Source organism: Acanthisitta chloris, unplaced genomic scaffold (genome assembly GCF_000695815.1).
Source record: "Acanthisitta chloris isolate BGI_N310 unplaced genomic scaffold, ASM69581v1 scaffold25703, whole genome shotgun sequence".
Taxonomy (NCBI): Eukaryota; Metazoa; Chordata; class Aves; order Passeriformes; family Acanthisittidae; genus Acanthisitta; species Acanthisitta chloris.
In genome coordinates, this window is record NW_008664709.1 from 1 (window position 1) to 17,453 (window position 17,453).

At 47.5% G+C, this 17,453-nt stretch overlaps 1 protein-coding gene across 1 annotated transcript; it reads left to right on the forward strand.

Annotated features, from left to right (window-relative positions):
* Positions 1-1,395: 1,395 nt before the first annotated feature.
* PASK (PAS domain containing serine/threonine kinase) lies at positions 1,396-16,309 on the forward strand (the record flags this gene model as incomplete). The annotated part of the gene is made up of 14 exons (XM_009071478.1): positions 1,396-1,622; positions 2,663-2,833; positions 4,432-4,572; positions 5,183-5,212; positions 5,493-5,783; positions 6,146-6,239; positions 9,378-9,440; positions 10,082-10,263; positions 11,504-11,671; positions 12,201-12,326; positions 12,882-13,016; positions 14,378-14,577; positions 15,795-15,928; positions 16,170-16,309. Coding segments are annotated over 14 exons (2,102 nt in total), but the record flags the coding sequence as incomplete, so codon positions are not given.
* Positions 16,310-17,453: the final 1,144 nt, after the last annotated feature.

The window sequence follows — 17,453 nt, forward strand, 5'->3', positions numbered from 1 at the left end:
GGCCGCATCCCTGAGGGGAGAGAGGTTGTGCTACACTTGCGGGTTCAAAATTGGGAATGATTTCCCTAATTGCCAAAGCTTTTGCTTTTGAGACGCGCGGGAATGGGGAGAGGGTGCTGGCCGGGTGCTGGGCAGCTCTGACAGGTGGTGGCATCGTGTGGGTATCCTGCAGCGGCTGATAAGGGTGATAAATAGTCACCTTTGGGTAGCCACACAGAGCAAACACTGATCAGGACACACGGGAACGAGTGTGTCTCCTTAGCTTGCAGGGCTGTGCCTTGGGTTCGAAGGCCCCAGTACCTGCCAGTGTCTGTTCCTGACTGTGAGGCTCACATTTCTCTGTTTCTGTTGCCAAAAGGCTCTCTAGGTGTGGTATGGCAACCAGAGCATGATCATGGCAGCTGAGGCTTGCAGCCCCTCTGAAGGGGCCCTTCTGCCTTCATCAGCAGGCTTAGTCTTTCCTCACTTGAATGGCTCTGATAGGCTAAGTAGATCCTGCCCCTGGGGCGGCAAAGGCAGGAAAAGTCGTCTCTCTGGACTCTGTCGGCTTAGAGCATCTCTGCCTGGTGAGTATTGTCAGACTGAGTTCCGTGAAGGTTTCAGGTTCAGATCTTCTTCCCACCCTCAACCACGGTGAGAGGTGACAGCAGTCAGTACCTGCTGGGATGCACAGGTGTCATCAGGTTGGGTGGGAGTGTGGATCTGCCTGAGGGTAGGAAACTTCTACAGAGAGACCTGGACCAACTGGATAAATGGACTGATTATCCAGTTTATCCAACCTAATGTATGAGGTTCAGTAAGGCAAAGTGCTGGTTCTCATGCAGCTCCAGGCTGGGGAGAAGTGTCTCGTGTGTCGTTGGTCACAAAGGACCTTGGCAGTGCTGGGAGCCAGCAGTGTGCACAGGTGGCCAAGGAGGCATAGTGCAGCTTAAAGCCTCAGTGTGGACACAGGTATTTCGGTGTCACATCTTGTGAGCAGTTAATTAACTGGCTTCCAACTAATGCAGCTTTTAATGAGGGCTTCAGCACTTACTGTAATTGTATTTAATTACAGTTTCACCTGAGAGCTTTCAAAACTTGTTAAAATCTGTTAAGTGAAAAATAAAACTAGTCTCACTGAGACTTATGGATTTTGGCTATTGTTTTTTTATCCTGTGGACTGAGCTTACATGTTCCAGCAGCTCTGGTTCAAAAAGATACATTTATTAGAACTGTTTCTGTTTTCTTTAGTTTCACTGATTCTATTTTCTTGTAGCTTCTTTAAAAATCTAGCAGCATGTGTTTTGGGATCACTTGACAGCTGCTTCAGCTGACAGTCCATTGTTTTTATTCATGCCTCTAATACTCCTGCAGCAGACTGGTAAAGCTACATTGCTGACCTTTATCTTTCCACAGGGGAGAAATGGAGCTCCTACTGTTTGTCCTCACTGGCAGCTCGTAACATTTGTACCAGCAAAACTGGTAACTCATGGGATTCTGCCCCTCTCTCTGCTTCCACTGGGAGTTCTGCTTCTTGCTCATTTCAGCATGCCCTTGCTGCGGAGGAATCCAGCCAGCAGGGCCCAGCTGCTGCACGACACCCAAACAAAGCCATCTTCACTGTGGATGCCAACACCACAGAGGTATCTGTGGGGGTACCTGCTGGCACTGAGCTCACCCCGGCTGGTACAGGTTGTGCCACATCAGACAGGCTAAAACGGCTCTTATTCTTTTGTGTGTCTGCAGGTAATCAGTGTCGTGAAGGCATTTTATAGTCTTCTCCAGCTCAGTAGTCTTCTAAAGACTGATAATGAGCTTATTTTCATTGCAGGTTGTAGTTAGCAAAATACACAAGACAATAGCAGAAACGTGGACATCTTGAGTCTTTTTTTCAAGCAGCCCAGAGAGGTTATGGACACCCATCCCTGGGAGTGCTCCAGGCCAGGTTGGATGGGGCTTGGAGCAGCATGGGCTAGTGGAAGGTGTCCCTGCCCCTGGCAGGGGGTGGAATTGAATTAAGGTCTCTTCTAACCCAAACCATTCTATGATTCTATAAGAATGTAGCTGTGAAGTGGCATGAGGGAAGAAAGGAAAAGGAGAATGTGCTTCAGGTCTTCCTTGTGTTAAGTATCAACCCTGGGATGTGTTTGTGGTGACACAAGGTCTCTGGCTGTCCCAGTAAATATGCCTTTTGTGTTGGGAGGGAAAGAATTTCTCTGTTTCTGTCTTGAGAGAAATCTAGGACTGAAAACCTTGAAGAGCTGTGCCATTTTTCAGCTTGAACTGACCATTTGGGTTTACCCATTTTACAGGTGTTTAAACCTGGCTTGCTCAGGCTCAAATGTGCTGCACATCTTCGGGTCTGGGGACAATTTTATGGCTTGCCTGGACTTTGAAAATACAACTTCATAGCTTTGCCTCCATGGGTGTAATTATTTACCATTAAAAGAAAGCAGGAAACCTAAAAGGCAAACAATGTCTCAAAGCCTCCAGCCAAGATGTGGGCAAGGGATGCTCTAGCGTAAGGAGCTTTAGTGAACTCAGAATTCTAGAGAACTGCTTTGTTTCCAGCAAGAGGATGTTGTAAGACACTAAAGCAACAGCATGAGGAGATGATGACCTATTAACAAGACTTACAGCTGTTACTCTTTGTTTTGATTTGGTTTTTTTTCTGGTGTTCTAGATCCTAGTGGCTAATGACCAAGCCTGCAAGCTGCTTGGGTGCAGTAGTCAGGAGCTCGTTGGGCAGAAGCTGTCCCAGCTGATATCCAAATCCAGCCAAGAGGTGTGGGAAGCTGTGAGTGAGGAGCACCTAGGAACTGATGAATGTTCGTCACTGGTTTCAGGAGCTGTGGTATGTGAAATGTCCAAGGACATATTCCCCACCATGCAGAGTGGTTTAGCAGTCTTTGGTTTCGGATTAGCTGTTTTTACATTTTCAATACAATTTCCTGATGTGTTTAGCTTGATGGGAACCCAGCAGTTATGTGGTTTGTGGGACTGTTTGGTTTGGAAGTTTGCAGATGTGGAGATTCACAGGGCAAGGAGGGTTTGGGAGCCACCCATGGGATCCTGCAGCTGCAGACACGTAGAGTCACCACGACTGGACCAAATCAGAACTCAGAGGGCATTGGATTTTAAAAACCCTAACTCAATAAAATTGCTTAACATGGAAAAGGTCTGTCATGGAAAAGTTCCCAATTGTCTGGGCCTTACAAATGTATTTTAAATGGTCTCAAATCACATTGTGCATGTTGTAAAGTTACAAGGCAGTGAAATACTGTGAAATGTCTGTGCCGGAACACCACAGCCAGTGCAAAAGAGTGGAACTGATAGTTTGCCTGTAATGGGGTTGTTTAGAAGAGATCTGCATGAGAAATGTCTCCAAATCACTCTCTGTTGCTGCTGTTGTGATCTGTCACTAGAAAATCCTTGGGAAACGAGCTCATGTTCTTCCTGGGGTGTTATTTCTGTACTGAAATTGTCAGCAGCTCAGAGCTTCATCTTCCTGAATCCTTGGCTGGATATGGGAGAACACTGAATCCGAGCTGGATTCAGTGAAACCAAAGATGAAAATTAAATGTTTGGTGAAGGCACTAATTCTCAGCCATTCCAAGTGCTTTGCAGGAGTCACTGTAATTCATAAACCCATTCTGTCCAGATCACATCAAAGTGATTAAAGGCTCGATATGAACTCTGCAGGCTGTGAGATAAATGAGCAATTCTGATTGGAAAAGAGTCTCTTCCCATGAGGAATTAAAGCTCTGGTTTTGCAGCTGAAAGTAAGAGCTGTGTTACCAACGTGGAGTGTTCATTAGCACTGCGGACATCCCTTCAGCAAGGCTGTGTGAGGTGCTAGATGGCATGTTTACTGTGCTGAAGGAAACCCTTTAGTCTTCCATAGGTGAGGAGAGAGTATACAAAAGTAACAACATTTTGTGTATGATTTGTTTTCAAACCTTTTCAACTCTATATTGAAACTATGTTTCTTCCCATAAAATAATAGTAGGTAGTCAAGAAACAATGTTTTTCTAACAAGGATGGAGAGACTTCCTAGCAAACTTCCAGGAGCTGAAAGGGCTCCAGGGAAGCTGCAGAGGGACTGTTAGGAGCTGCAGGGACAGGACAAGGAGCAAGGGGGATAAATTGAAAGAGGGAAATTTAGGCAGAAGTTTTCCCTGTGAGGGTGGTGAGACACTGGCCCAGGTTGCCCGGGGAGGCAGTGGCTGCCCCAACCCTGGCAGTGTTCACAGCCAGGTTGGATGAGCAACCTGCTCTGGTGGGAGGTGTCCCTGCCCAGGGCAAGGGTTGGGGCTGGGTGATCTCTAAGCTCCATTCCAGCCCCTTAACATACTGTGATGTCTTGGCTCAGTATCTTACTCTTGTTTGAAACTCTTGCTGAGTAACCACAGCCTTAGTAAGCGATGTCTCATCTCTCTGTGCTGTGGGAAGGTGGATGTCACAGGTCGCCTCAGTGAGAAGATCCCTGTCTCGGTCTGGCTGAGGCAGATAAGAAGTAAGGACGCCCAGCGCTGTGTGGTTGTGCTGGAACCAGTGGAAAGACTTTCAGCTTCTGTTTGCTTCGGGGTTGATGTGAGTGTTTTCCTAACAATCAAATGAGATTGCTGTTTGTGATGGTTCAGGTGTGAGCTGAACATGTCTAACAGCAGTGCCTGAAACCAGGATTGTGCACACAGGATGTGTGTGTGTCTCCCATGCAGCTCACCTTGGCGTGTTTGACAACCCACATTGGCATACACTGTCTCCTCTGAGAAATCTTGGGCTTGAACAGCGTGGGTTTGGCAGGGGGTTGTTTTTTGTGGCAAAGTTGTCCTTGAGAAGGGATCAGCTGCCTTGTGTGAGGAGTGCTGGAGTCCCTTGCCTCTGTCTCAAGCAAGGGACAGGCTCTCTGCACAGAAATGTTGGAGGAGTATTGTGTTATGCTGTGTCTGCTTTTACTGAGTTGTGTCCACCAAAGGACTGCAGAATGAAATTTCCTGCCATTGCTCAGATATTTGCAGAAACCATTGTCAAAGGTTTGGGCAGACTGTGGCTGCTATGCTAAAATTCCAACAGTCCTGTAAATTTTCTTCCCAAGGGAGAGATTACATCATGTGACCTCCTTTTTGCCCATCTCCATGGCTACACAACATTGGAAGAAGTAGTTGGGCTCCACATAAAGGACCTGATTCCTTCTGTGCAGATTCCTCCTCTAGGCAAAAAAATCCCAAAGGTACAGTACAAGCACCAACCTTATTCTTCTGGAGCCATCCCATTTGCAACGCAGGTGCACACTGTTTTCCCTCCTTACATAACAGAACAAAGCTTTTTTCAGAGAGAAACCTAATTCCCCTGGGAAAAACAGTGTGCTGCTTTTTTGTGGAGCTGCTGTCTGAAGAGCTCCCAACTAGGAATGAGAGCAAGCCCTTACCCGCTGAAGTAAACCCAAAACATTTGGTTAGTTGGAGGTTTTCTGCTGGAGTTGTGTTTGTTTGTGTTTTGCTTTACTGTAGAACCTCAGGATCCAACCAGCCGTAGGCCTGTCCAGAGAGGGTACCATGTTTCCTCTCAGTTTAAAGCTGCAGGTCAGCCTGCTGGAGGGAGGCCCAGTGGCAGTGCAGAAGGATGGAGTCCTGCAGACAGAAGAAGGCTCTCTCCCAGGCTATCACTATTCTGCTGCAGTGGTGGCTTATTCTGTCATCAGTGGTCTTATTACTGTCCAGTCAGATGGAATCATCTGTGGCATCAAGGATAGTTTTGCTTTAATGCTCTTTGGCTATGAGAAGAAAGAACTGGTGGGAAAGGTAAGATAAGATGGTTAATCCCTCCCAAAAGTCTGCTCTGTCTGGCAGCATATCCACTGGGGTTGTGAAGCTGTGTTTTGCACTCCTTGCTGTCACAAAACCTCTGTGTTCCACATGTTCAGTGAGGGAGGTGTGGGGTGATATGCAAATTCCCATGCTGTGACTGCTAAGACTTGGAGTGCTGAGGAGCTAGTATGGATTTCAAGCAGCCCACAGCAAGCTGCACACTCCTGTGTTCTCTGTCAGTCCTGTGGATCACTGCTGCCTGGCTGTGAGAATCAGCTTCACAAACATGGACTGTGAGCATTCGCCCCCAGTCTGAGAGCTGGCTGAGCTTTGTAAGGTTTCATTCTTTGTTCTAGAACATTACATTCCTGATCCCTGGTTTCTATAACAACATGGAGAGAAGCAGTGACTGTTCTCTGCCTCCTCTGGATGACTCCGTGGGGACAGAGGGTGAGTGCCCCTGAAGGTGTTGTGCCTGCTGTGCAGCTGGCTCTGGCTGCTGTATCAAAGGGGAAATGGGCAGAGACAAGAGGGTCACCTAGAAACATGTAACAGTCTTCATAACAGCAATATCCCCCTGCAGTTTTGAAATTGGGTTCCACTGTAACCTCAGGTAAAGAGAATTGTTCACCTAAAATTGTGCTTCTCGCTTTGCTGCCAAGTTGATGAAACTGGATATCCAAGCTGGAAGTTGCTCTGCTAACAGAGAATGCTTTGTACTTAGCAAGCTCTTCCCCTCCCTCCATGCTAGGGCCGCTCAGTATCCCAAGATGGTTTTTGTGACTGTGTTGCAGCAGAGCTGTAGATACTTGGGATTAATATTTTAAGGGGAAAATCTGTGCTGCTGGCTAATACTTAGTGTGTGCTGCTGTGGTGTTTCAGTTAGGGAGCATCACATATTTCCCTGTTGCAGCTCGCTGCATTTATGAAAAATTTATCAGCATTTTATTTCTCTGAACACAACAGGAACAAACACACCAGGGAATCCTTGTGTTTCCAAATCTGCCTGCCCAGCCAGCTCTGCCCAGGACAGAGAACACAAGCAAGTGAATGCTTTCAGCCACATCACAAGAGAGCTCTTATGATGATTTTGGCTCCTTGTTTGGGTTTTTTTTTTCCCCGTTTTCTTTTTCTCTTTGCTCAGAAATGCACATCTGCATTGAAACCAGTGCACACCACTGGAGCAAAGAGGAGTTAGTAGGCAGTGTACAATTTCTGGGGTAGTTCTCTGACGAAGTACTGCCCCTAGCCCAGCAGTAATTCAGTTCTTCAGGGAGGAAGCATTGTTGGCACTCGACTTTACTAAGGGAAGGATTGTTCTAGATTCAGATCTAGATTTCTTCGTTCGTTACTTTCTTCTGCAGCAGCTGCATCTTCCAAACTCATGTCTTCTCTTCTGATCTGTTGTCACTGGGGAAGGAAAGAACTTTGTGTCCTGTTCTTTCACACAGGTTTAGACTGCACTTTTTTTGTCTTCTAGCTGCAGTGAGTGGTATAAATCTAGTCCAAACCTTTTCATTTTATGTGTTTGGAATGGGGAGTTATGTGTGGGTTGGGCTTTTTTTTTTCTGCTGCTGCTGCTGTTTGTGTGGTCATTTTAATTCCGTTCTCTATACAGTTATTGGTCTTTTTTTAGGTCTCTGAACTCCAGTTCAAGTAGCTAACCCATGAGACCAATACCTGTCCAGGAGCTTGGACAGAAAAGCGAATTTTGGCAGCCCTAGAACATGTAGATCCTGCATGTGGTCATTTCTCAAGCCCAAGTAGAGTGGAATGCTCATGTTTAGACTGCTTTGCCTTAATCAAGCCTTGTAAACTCAGCTCCTTACGGAAAAGACAGGCCAAGGCATTTCCAAGTTTATTTTTAACCACTGTAGTCTCTGAAGCCTAAATATAAAAGGTTGGTGTGGTTTTGTTTCCTGTTTGGTACAGGCAGCAGCTTCTTGGCTGCATCTTTAGCACACCTTCTGTCAAGAGACGAAGAGCAGGAATTGGAAGTAAGACACAAAGATGACAAAGTAACACATGACGAGAATAAACAAAGGAATGGGAGCAGTTTCTTTTCTCCTCCCTCACCTCCTGAAGTGACATCCACCCCCTCTGGCAGGTAGGCATTTCATGGGCTCCATATGCCCTTGGGAAAACGAAGAGCTGTGGTGGCAATCCCCAGCCAAAGCTGTTTGTTCACCATGTGCATTGAGTTGGTTTGTGGTGGTAAGTGATCTCTATTTTGAAATTCAGCTAGAGAAGGAAGCTGTCCACAGGGAGAGTGTCCTTCGAGTGTCCCTGCTCTTCTTTGGTCAGTTTGTCAGGATTTTGGATGCTTACGCCAACAGCTTTCTGCCTTTCTCTTGTTAACTTCAGAACAGGACAATTGGCTTTACATAGTCACCACAGCAGCAGCAGAGTGGGTGGTACAGAGCAGGACAGTTCTCTCATTCCTTTGCCATCATGGTGCTGCTGACAGCTCTGACTCTTGCAGCAAGGACATCTGTGCCACCAACAGGCTGTCAGCCCCCCAGAGAGCCCTGCCCTGGCTCTTGGCCTGGCACAACCAGAGCAGTGGAGCACTGTAGAAGAGTGGGAACTGCAGGTTCAAACAGTTCTCAAAAGGTGCTCTCTGCCCACGTCATCTGACTCAGAACAGCTGGATTTGGGTCAGGACACAGAGATTCCAGTCAGAAGCAGTGACAGTGTACCATCTCCTGCAGTAACTGTGGCCTGTTTGTAGTTGTCACAGTTGCAAAGTAGCTGCAGGGTTACTGTTGTTGCCTGTTTGTTCCAGGCTAGAAGACAATCTTAGTGCCTCATCCTGTGGCCCAGTGGCACTGCCTTCTGGTGTTACCTGTGACTCACCTGGAACACCCACAGTGGATGAGCCGTGGCCTGGGACAGCACCTGACTGCAGGCAAGACTTTCAGAGTCACGTAGTTACAGGTCAGTTCTCAAAACCAAACTCGATGTGTGAGGCAGAGCATTCCAGCCTTGAGCACGTTATTGTTGAAAAGTGTCTGCTAAACGATGCTCCATCCTTCTTTGCACACGGAAGAAATGTTATCTGTGATGTTTTCTCAGGAAGTGAAACGGGTCACAGTGCTCCTGCACCGGTACTTGCCACAGCCTCTGACGATGTTGAAGGACCAGACACTGAACTGAACTGTATTTGCTCTGGCCTTGAGGTGCTGGGTCTGGATACTGGTGTCAAGGGGAGCTCAGACACTTCTCCAGGTGTAAATGCAGCTCTTGTAGGAGCATGCTCCTCTGACACGAGGGACTCCAGATTGCTCACTCGGACTAATGGCGCCTCTTCCACCAGGCAGGGAGAGCAGCAGCTGAGTGGTGTTGCCACAGAAGCTGGTTCAGTCTCCCAAAGGCATTTACAGAACTCTGAAGAGTCCTCCAGAGCATTTCTTGAGCAGCCTGAAGCTCTTGCAGAGCCTCTGGAGGATAGTGCCAACAGAAAGTCCCTGAAAAGCAGAGGTAGTCCTGAAGAACATTGTCACTTGAACAGGCAGCAAAATAGAGAGATGAAAGTAACATCAACGCCAGTGAATGAAGAAGGAAGGCTGAATCCAGCGGCTCCTTTAGCCTGGGAGATTCTGGAAGGCAGCTACAGGGGGAATTGCTGTCACAGAGATGGTTCACAATTCAGTAAGTGAAACCTTCTCCCCTTCCCAAATCTCTTACTGGGGTGCTGGCTTTCACCCACATTTTTGCAGAAGGCTCACAGCTCTGGTTGGAAGCTCACAGTGGAGAGGAAGGAAAGAGCATCTAGAAGAAAAAATGGTATTTAAGCCTACTCAGAGGGTATTAGAAAAGCAGATAGGATAAAATATAAAGTTACTAAGAAATTAATCCCAACTGAAGAGTCAGAAACATTCTTAAAGCACAATTAAAAAGTTTGAACCTGATAAATTTTTCTGAACAGAAAATACAAACTCGGTTGTGAAGCTTATATTTAAATTGTGTGATGGAATTTGTTTTGCACTGCTTCAGCTGCATTCAGTGACTTGCTGTGTAAAATCCCCATTTTTATGTAGTTTAGAACAGCAGTGTGAAAGGAACAGTCACAGTTGGGCTCTGAGCAAAGTTTCTGCTGGAGGTAGCTGAGAGGTACCTCAGGACAGCTGTGCTGGTGTCAGCCTCTCTGGGGATTCCTTACTGAGCAGTTATTCCCCAGGTCATTGGTGGAGTCACTCACTTGTCTAAGAGCTCAGCATTTGGGCCTAAAATGTCTCATTCAGCGTTAAAGTCATGTTCTACCATTTTGATTTCCTCACCTGTTCCTACAGGTATCCTCTTTGAGGTGAAATGTGCAGAACTGCAGGACCACAGCCTGCTTTTCTGTGTCTGGGTGGTGAAAGACCTTTCACAGAGCCAGAAGGAAGCTGTGGCAAAGACTCAGCTCTCGCTCTCCAGTCCAGCAAGCTCTGCCCTGTCTGCTGCTGACCTTTCTACAACCAGTCTTGGAGAAGTAAGCAATGCTGCCTTGAACACTGAGCATTTCTCTCCTTGTTTGACTGTTAAGCCGAAGCTAAAGTCAAAAAGGTTTTCAGAGCAATGCCATGAGGTGTTGGGGTGGGTATTGCTGTTTGTTTCCCTGCTTTTCCCTCAAGAAAGTGTTTCAGGTTGCTATTTCCTAACATTTCTGGCCTGTGGCTTAGTGTATTTACCTTTCCAGTCTGAACAGTGCAGTTCCAAACTGCAGGAGCCTCCACGGAGCTGCTGGGCTTGAAATGTGCTGCAGATTAGACCTGCAGTTTCCTGCCTCGCCTCAGTCATCTGGAAGGGAAAGTAGATCTTTAGGTGAAAACTTGGCTATTGGTAACATTTGCTCTTTGGAGTATTTTTATGAGACCTTTGAGAGCTGAGTAATAAGGTGTATCTTGTTTTCCTTTCAGAAAATCATCTTCCATGCACATGTGTGTTGACATGTAGGCAGGTGTGATCATGGATCACAGACACTCCCAGGAGATCTGTTGTGTTTCCTTCCTCTCAGGATGCAATACTGTCTATGCCATAAGGCTGTTCTGTTACTGTGCATTTTGGACACCGTCTCTGGTGGAGAAACCTAGGAACTGCTGGCACAAACAGCCCCAGCCCCTCCTGGAACACAGGCCCTGGCTGTGGTCAATGTGCTGTGCAGTGTTGCAGGCCTTGGTAGGAAGGGGTGAAAATTTAGGGGGTTCTGCCCTGAACGTTTTTGGTCTGTGTGTCTGCTAAGAGTCTAATCTGCAGAACTAGAAAAGGATGTTACCAGAAAGCCTGGAGAACACTGGTAGTTAGTATCTTCTATGTACTGACTCTTTTAGGTTACAGAGACAAATAGAAATCGCTACAGACACAGTTAGGCCTGAAAGGAACACCTCTGTCCTTGTGTCCATCCAGAATGCACTTGCCTGAAGAAATTGCAGCATTGAAAGTAACTTACTTCTTATTCAGCAACTAAAATTGCCATTCAGTGAGAGACCACAATGAATTCATTTCCTACCTGCCCAGAGGGCTTTGTGTGAGCATCTAAGCGATGTATGCTTCTGTTTTCCTTCCTGAGCTGAGCTGATGGCTCCATCAACATGCAGTTCTCTGTCAGAACCAAAGATCTCTTAGCTGTTCCTGCAGATGTGTACATCCTTTTCAGTACCTATTCATCCTATAAATGTGATTCTGTGACTTGCTCACCTGTTTTTTGCTGTTTCTGTTTTATCTGTATGTAGGCCATCAGATCAACTTCACTCTTTGAGAATTCCCGGCAAGCTGAAGAGCTTGAGGGACTAAGAGCATGTGAGGGAGAATATGGAGGAAATTACAGCACCCTCAGCCTCATTGGCAAAGGCTCTTTTGGCTTTGTCTGGATTGCCAGGGGCAAGAAAGATCACCAGGAGGTGAAGTACTTCTTTTAGCTCTGTTGCAATAGTTATTAGGATGAAAACTGGAAGGTTAGAGCATTCATACTCTGTCAGCCCTGCACTGCTAACAGTTGCTGTTTGGTAGTTTGGGGTTTTGCTCTGTTTAAACAGAAATCTGGAAAAACAAACCTCATGGAAACAGGAGAGCAAAGTATTTGTGTTGCTGCAGTGGGTGAGTGTTAGGCGAGACAACAGGCACAGAAGGAGCTCATGAACTAACGAATGTAGCTAATTGAACCTGTTGAAAGAAGCAGGCATTAAGGTTGGCAGAATTGCAGGGTTTAGTCCTCTCTTACTAAAGAGAATGGCAAACCTCAAAGTCACTACGGTGCTGTGACTCGGGAACCTGGGCTAGACATGTTGGGGTTCTGGGACCTCCTCTTTATCAGCAGGAGCATTTTGGGTGCTAAGAGGTAAACCCTGGTGTTTCTCTGCATGGATGTTAAGTGCTCACTTCCCTGCCCTTCACACTCGCAGGCCATGCTCAGTGCTCTTGTCTGTGTAGGTTGTCGTGAAGTTCATCTGGAAGGAGAGGGTGCTGGAGGACTGCTGGGTGGATGATCCTGATCTGGGGAGGGTCACTCAAGAAATTGCAATCCTGCTGAGGCTGCAGCACCCAAGTATCATTAAGGTACAGTGACTCGGAGTGAGTGTGGTTTGCATCAGGTGGTTCCTTTCAGTTCTCAGCATCTGGTGTTCCTCTTCAGGAGGGAACTGGCCTGCACTGGATCTGCCTTCTCAGGAAGGAAAGGAACCTATCCATCCTGTTTTGTTTTGGAGGAGGTGTCACAGCAGACTGCTGCTTGCTTCTACACTTTTACCCCAAACTGACCTGAAGATGTGACTCTGAGCAAAGCCTGTACCCTACTGAAAATAAGCATATCTTAGAAGTGTGATGTCACATCTGAATTTGCACTAGCTCAGTAAATGGTCTGGATGCATATCTTGATTCCTCCTCTTTGTTTTGGTTTTGGGGTTGGTTATTTTCCTCCAGAAAGAGAATTCCTTTGAGGTTTAATTCTGCCCTCGGTTTTAATTCTGTTCTCTTTCCAAGAAACATTTGTGCTCAGTGAAATGAGGCATAGAGATTACTTTGGTTAGATCTCCAAGACGAGAGCAGTGTATGTTAAAAATAAAAGCCTGTTTGAGGTTCATCCTCATGATTAAACTAGCCTGTTATTTATAGGTGCTGGAAGTATTTGAAAATGAGCACTTCTTCCAGCTGGTGATGGAGAAGCATGGGTCTGGTCTGGATCTCTTCACATTCATTGATAACCAGCCCAACCTGGACGAGCCGTTAGCGAGTTATATATTCAGACAGGTGAGAGCACAACTGCTGTACACAGGTAAGGTTTGCTTAATATGAGAACCAGGACCCTGTTTCACCCAATCCAATAGCTGAATTGGAGTCATGCTCAACAGCTGCAGAACCTTTGCTTGCTGTTCTGTAGGGCTGATTGAAATGCTGCTGCAGGAGCCTTGTTAAGGACTACTGAGAAATCTGTCACCAAGAAAGGTTTGCAGTGCCTTACTGTGTGTGAGGGTCTCCTGTGGGGCAGCCCCTGCCACCAGGGCACCAGTCACGAGGCAGTCACATCTCAGAGTGGGGAGGGCAGTACACAGAGGCTGCTCTGAGCCTCCTGAAAAGCCATGCCTTTGCTCAGGTCAGTGTTTAGTTTAGATTGGTTATGGGGGTAAAGGGCTCTGCTCTTTAAATCGAGAAATTCCCTTGGATTTTAACGTGGCACAACACCAAATCGTTTCGTGTGAGTCAGGAGCTTGTCTGAGAGCTGAACTGCCCTTTGTTCAGTGAGTTAACCACAGCAGCTGTCCCCAGGTAATTCCCCCTGGTGAGGTCTGGAGTACATTCCTTGCTCTAGGGCATGCAGGAATTGCTTTGCATGTGGCAACCCTCACACACCTCTGCTGTGCCCACCCTCCCCTCACCTGGGGCACTGATGGAAGAGGAAAGCCAAAGAGATGTTCCTCTAGGTTGGTGATGGGTCAGACCTGGAGTTCTCAGGGCTGCCTGGGTCCCTCAGACCTGCACAGCATTTCAGTGCAGAGGCATCCTTGCATTATAAATAGAACCTTTCTCCCTCAGCCATCTGCTTTTCCTGTCAGATGCACTGTGGTAGGGATCATGATTGTCTCCAAGGTGATATCATTCTCGTGCTACCCTTAATTCTGCACTAAAGCATGAATCGTGCAGGCACAAGAATGGCATTTAGGAGTGACTCTTATACCAAACTTTACTCCTGAATGCTGTGTCATCCTGCAGTGTGGGAGGCACGCAGCAATATCCTTCTGGAGAAACCAAAGGACCCTCCAAAGAAAGCTGGGATAAAAATAGAGTAGCCTGCAGGATTGTACCAGTGAGCTCTGATGCTTCTCACCAAAAAAACCATCACATCGTGACTGGAGCATCTCCCCCTCCTGCGTGTTTGTGAGAGAAGAGCAAGCAAATGCTTTCCTAAGTGTCTCTCCCAAGAGTGCTACAGCACCCACTGCAGCAGTGCTGACAGGCAGGCCTGAGGTCACTGCCACTTACCAAAATGAGGAGGTATAACTTGTTCAGGTAGTGTCAAAAGCCACAGCATGACCCTCGGAGCACTGTGATGCCACACCAATTATCCAGGACACTTCTGTGTAGTAACACCTAGTTCTTTCCTCCTCTTGCAGCTTGTATCAGCTGTGGGGTATCTCCACTGCAAGAACATCCTTCACAGAGATATTAAGGATGAAAACATTGTCATTGCTGAAGATTTCACCATTAAATTAGTGGACTTTGGTTCGGCTGCCTACCTGGAACCTGGGAAACTGTTTTATACCTTCTGTGGGACCATTGAGTACTGCTCACCAGAAGTGCTGTCTGGCAAACCGTATGTCACCCTGTGAAAAGTCATTTTTGTGCCATCACACCACCAAACTCGTGTGAGCAGGGCTGGAATGGAGAAGCCAAGCTGCTGTGCCATTAGAGCTCTGCTGGCACATCTCACTACAGAAAACTGCAGTGAGATTTAGGGCACTGCAGTGACACAAATCACTTTTGAAGGTTTGAGTGCCTGCAAAGTAGGGCACTGTGGTGACAGAAATTAGTTGCAAAAGGTTGAATATGTGCAAAGCTTTTTCTGAGACTGTGGACAGGCTTTCCCCACCAAAAGCTGCTCTTTATGAGAGGTGGTGTAAGGAAGTATTGCTGTTGACAACACCTGCTCCTTGCATGTCTGTGTTCTGTACTCTCCAACTCTCATCTGTTCTCTTCTTTCCTGTGGTGCTTCCCTGTATGAATTTGATCTTTCTTCACCTCCCCACTGATTTTTGTGCTCCTCAGGACTCAAGGACTCTTCCCTTGCAGCTTTTCTTGCTGCTGTTTTGGACGTACTGCCCAAACATTGGCTGTCTCTTCCCTCTCTCTCCCTCTCCGAGTGCTCTGTCCCTGGCAGCTGGAGATCTCTTTCCTGCTCCTGGAGGAAGCTTCCTCATCACAGGGTGGCACATTGTATGTGCCTGTACCTATCTTGCTCCCACTTCACAGCTGATGGCATGGGTCCTTCCGGCAGCTCCTCTTCATGGGGTGGGGGGAAGAAGCAGTGCGAGGAGAGGAAATTCCCACTGGGAATAAGAAGGAATGTGAAGCAGCTCTGCTTTGGGAGTTTCACTGTTCCTGCATGAGGGAACTGTCCTGTTTCCTCAGATGGAATTTGGATAGTTAATAGTTATTTCCACATAACTTCTGTTTCAACAGGGCTGGGAGAGTGTGTTTGCTCTCCCAGTTAAATATTTGCCTGAAGTTTTGGCTCATGGTGAAGAAGGTAAGGCATAAGTTCCTTTGTCACCAGCTGACGTGTGTGGAAGTCTGAGTGCATGTTCCACACAACAGCAGACACAGTTTGGCAGTTCTGTGGTTGGTTTTGTTTCCTGGAGAAGGATTATGCAGACTTCTCAAACATATGGAACTTTCTTAAATTCTCAAAGACTTCCTGTGTTGAAATAGAACCTGGAAACAAGGGCTGTCAACCCCCTTTTTCTTTCTACTTTCTTTTGCAGACAGGTATGTGCTTGCACTCTGAGCTTAGGCAAGTTTATCTCTGCACAGGTACCATGGCCCTGAGCTGGAGATGTGGTCGCTTGGTGTCACCCTCTACACCCTGGTGCTTGGGGAAAATCCCTTCTGTGAGCTGGAAGAGGCCCTGGCTGCTGTCCTGAGTCCCCCTCGCCCCGTGTCACAAGGTGAGCTCTTCCCACCTGTCTCTCTACAGGAGCAGATCTCGTGGGAAAGTAAGCAGCGAGTTTTTGCCAGAAATAAAGGGGAAGAAGATGCTCCTCAGTGTACTCTGTGATAATCTGAAAAGCTGCTCAGTGCAGCAAAGTTTGGGGGATTTGTCGTTCTTTGAACATAAACCCTAGCTCACTGTCCCAGCCTGCCTGAGGTACAGCCTGGGCTGTCCCTCTGACTGCTGCCTCTTCCCAGGTCTCATGGAGCTCCTGGCTGGGCTTCTGCACCCTGTCCCGGAGCAGCGCATGACCCTGGCAGTGCTGGCAGAGGCTCCGTGGCTGCGGCAGCCCGTGGACCTGGCTGCCTACTCCTGGGAGGAAGTGTTCGTCTGCTGAGACCTTGTTCTGAAGACTTCTCCACCTCTGTCGTGGCTGAAGTCTGAGATGAACGGAGAGAATTCTGAGCTGTCAGTGGGACAGTTCCCATCAGGAGGTTGCTGCTGACACCCACGTGTGCTCAGTTAGATACTGCTCTTGCCCACAGTGTGTTTCAAAGCTGCGAGGCAAAGATTTTAACACCTTGTTTAAATTGTTTGTAATTTGGAATCTATTTTTATCGTCTGGTTTTAATTTTCATATGCAGTTTATATGCCTTTTTGAAAAGTGAATAAATGACTGATAACAGTTCTGGGTGTTGACTGGAGGATATGTGTGCAAAGGGGCCTCAAAGACACGGAATTGCATGATTTGGGGCAGGGGGTGGTGTCCTCCTGGAGTGGTTTTGTGTCATAGGCTTCTCCAGCTCCAGGAAAATAGTCCTTGCTTTTGATGACACAAAGATATTGGAAACAATTGACTTCATAAAGAGAATTTGATTGCAACATGGGTAACAGGAACATTCTGAGGTACATTTCAGCCAGGGTCCATTGCTAGGAAAGGCATCAGTTCTGCTGTCTGCTGCTGCCATCCTACAGCCGCTCTGTGAAGAATCAGAGAATTTTAGGGGCTGGAATGGAGCTTAGATATCACCCAGCCCCAACCCCTGCCCTGGGCAGGGACACCTCCCACCAGAGCAGGTTGCTCAAGGCTCATCCAACCTGGCTGTGAACACTGCCAGGGTTGGGGCAGCCACAGCCTCCCTGGGCAACCTGGGCCAGTGTCTCACCACCCTCACAGGGAAAACTTATGCCTAAGATCTAGCCTGAATTTCCCCTGTTTCCATTTCTCCCCATTGCTCCTTGTCCTGTCCCTGCAGCTCCTACCCAAGGGTCCCTCTGCAGCTTCCCTGGAGCCCCTTCAGCCCAACCTTCTCTTCTCCAGGCTGAACAGCCCCAGCTCCCTCAGCCTGTCCTCACAGGGGAGATGCTCCAGTGCTCTTCGCAACTTCGTGGCCTCCTCTGCACTTGCTCCAGCAGTTCCGTGTCCCTCTCACGCTGAGGGCACCCGACCTGTGTGCATTGTTCCAGGTGGGTCTCAGCACAGCAGAGCAGAGGGGGAGAATCACCTCCCCTGACCTGCTGGCCGGGGACTCGAAGCCGAG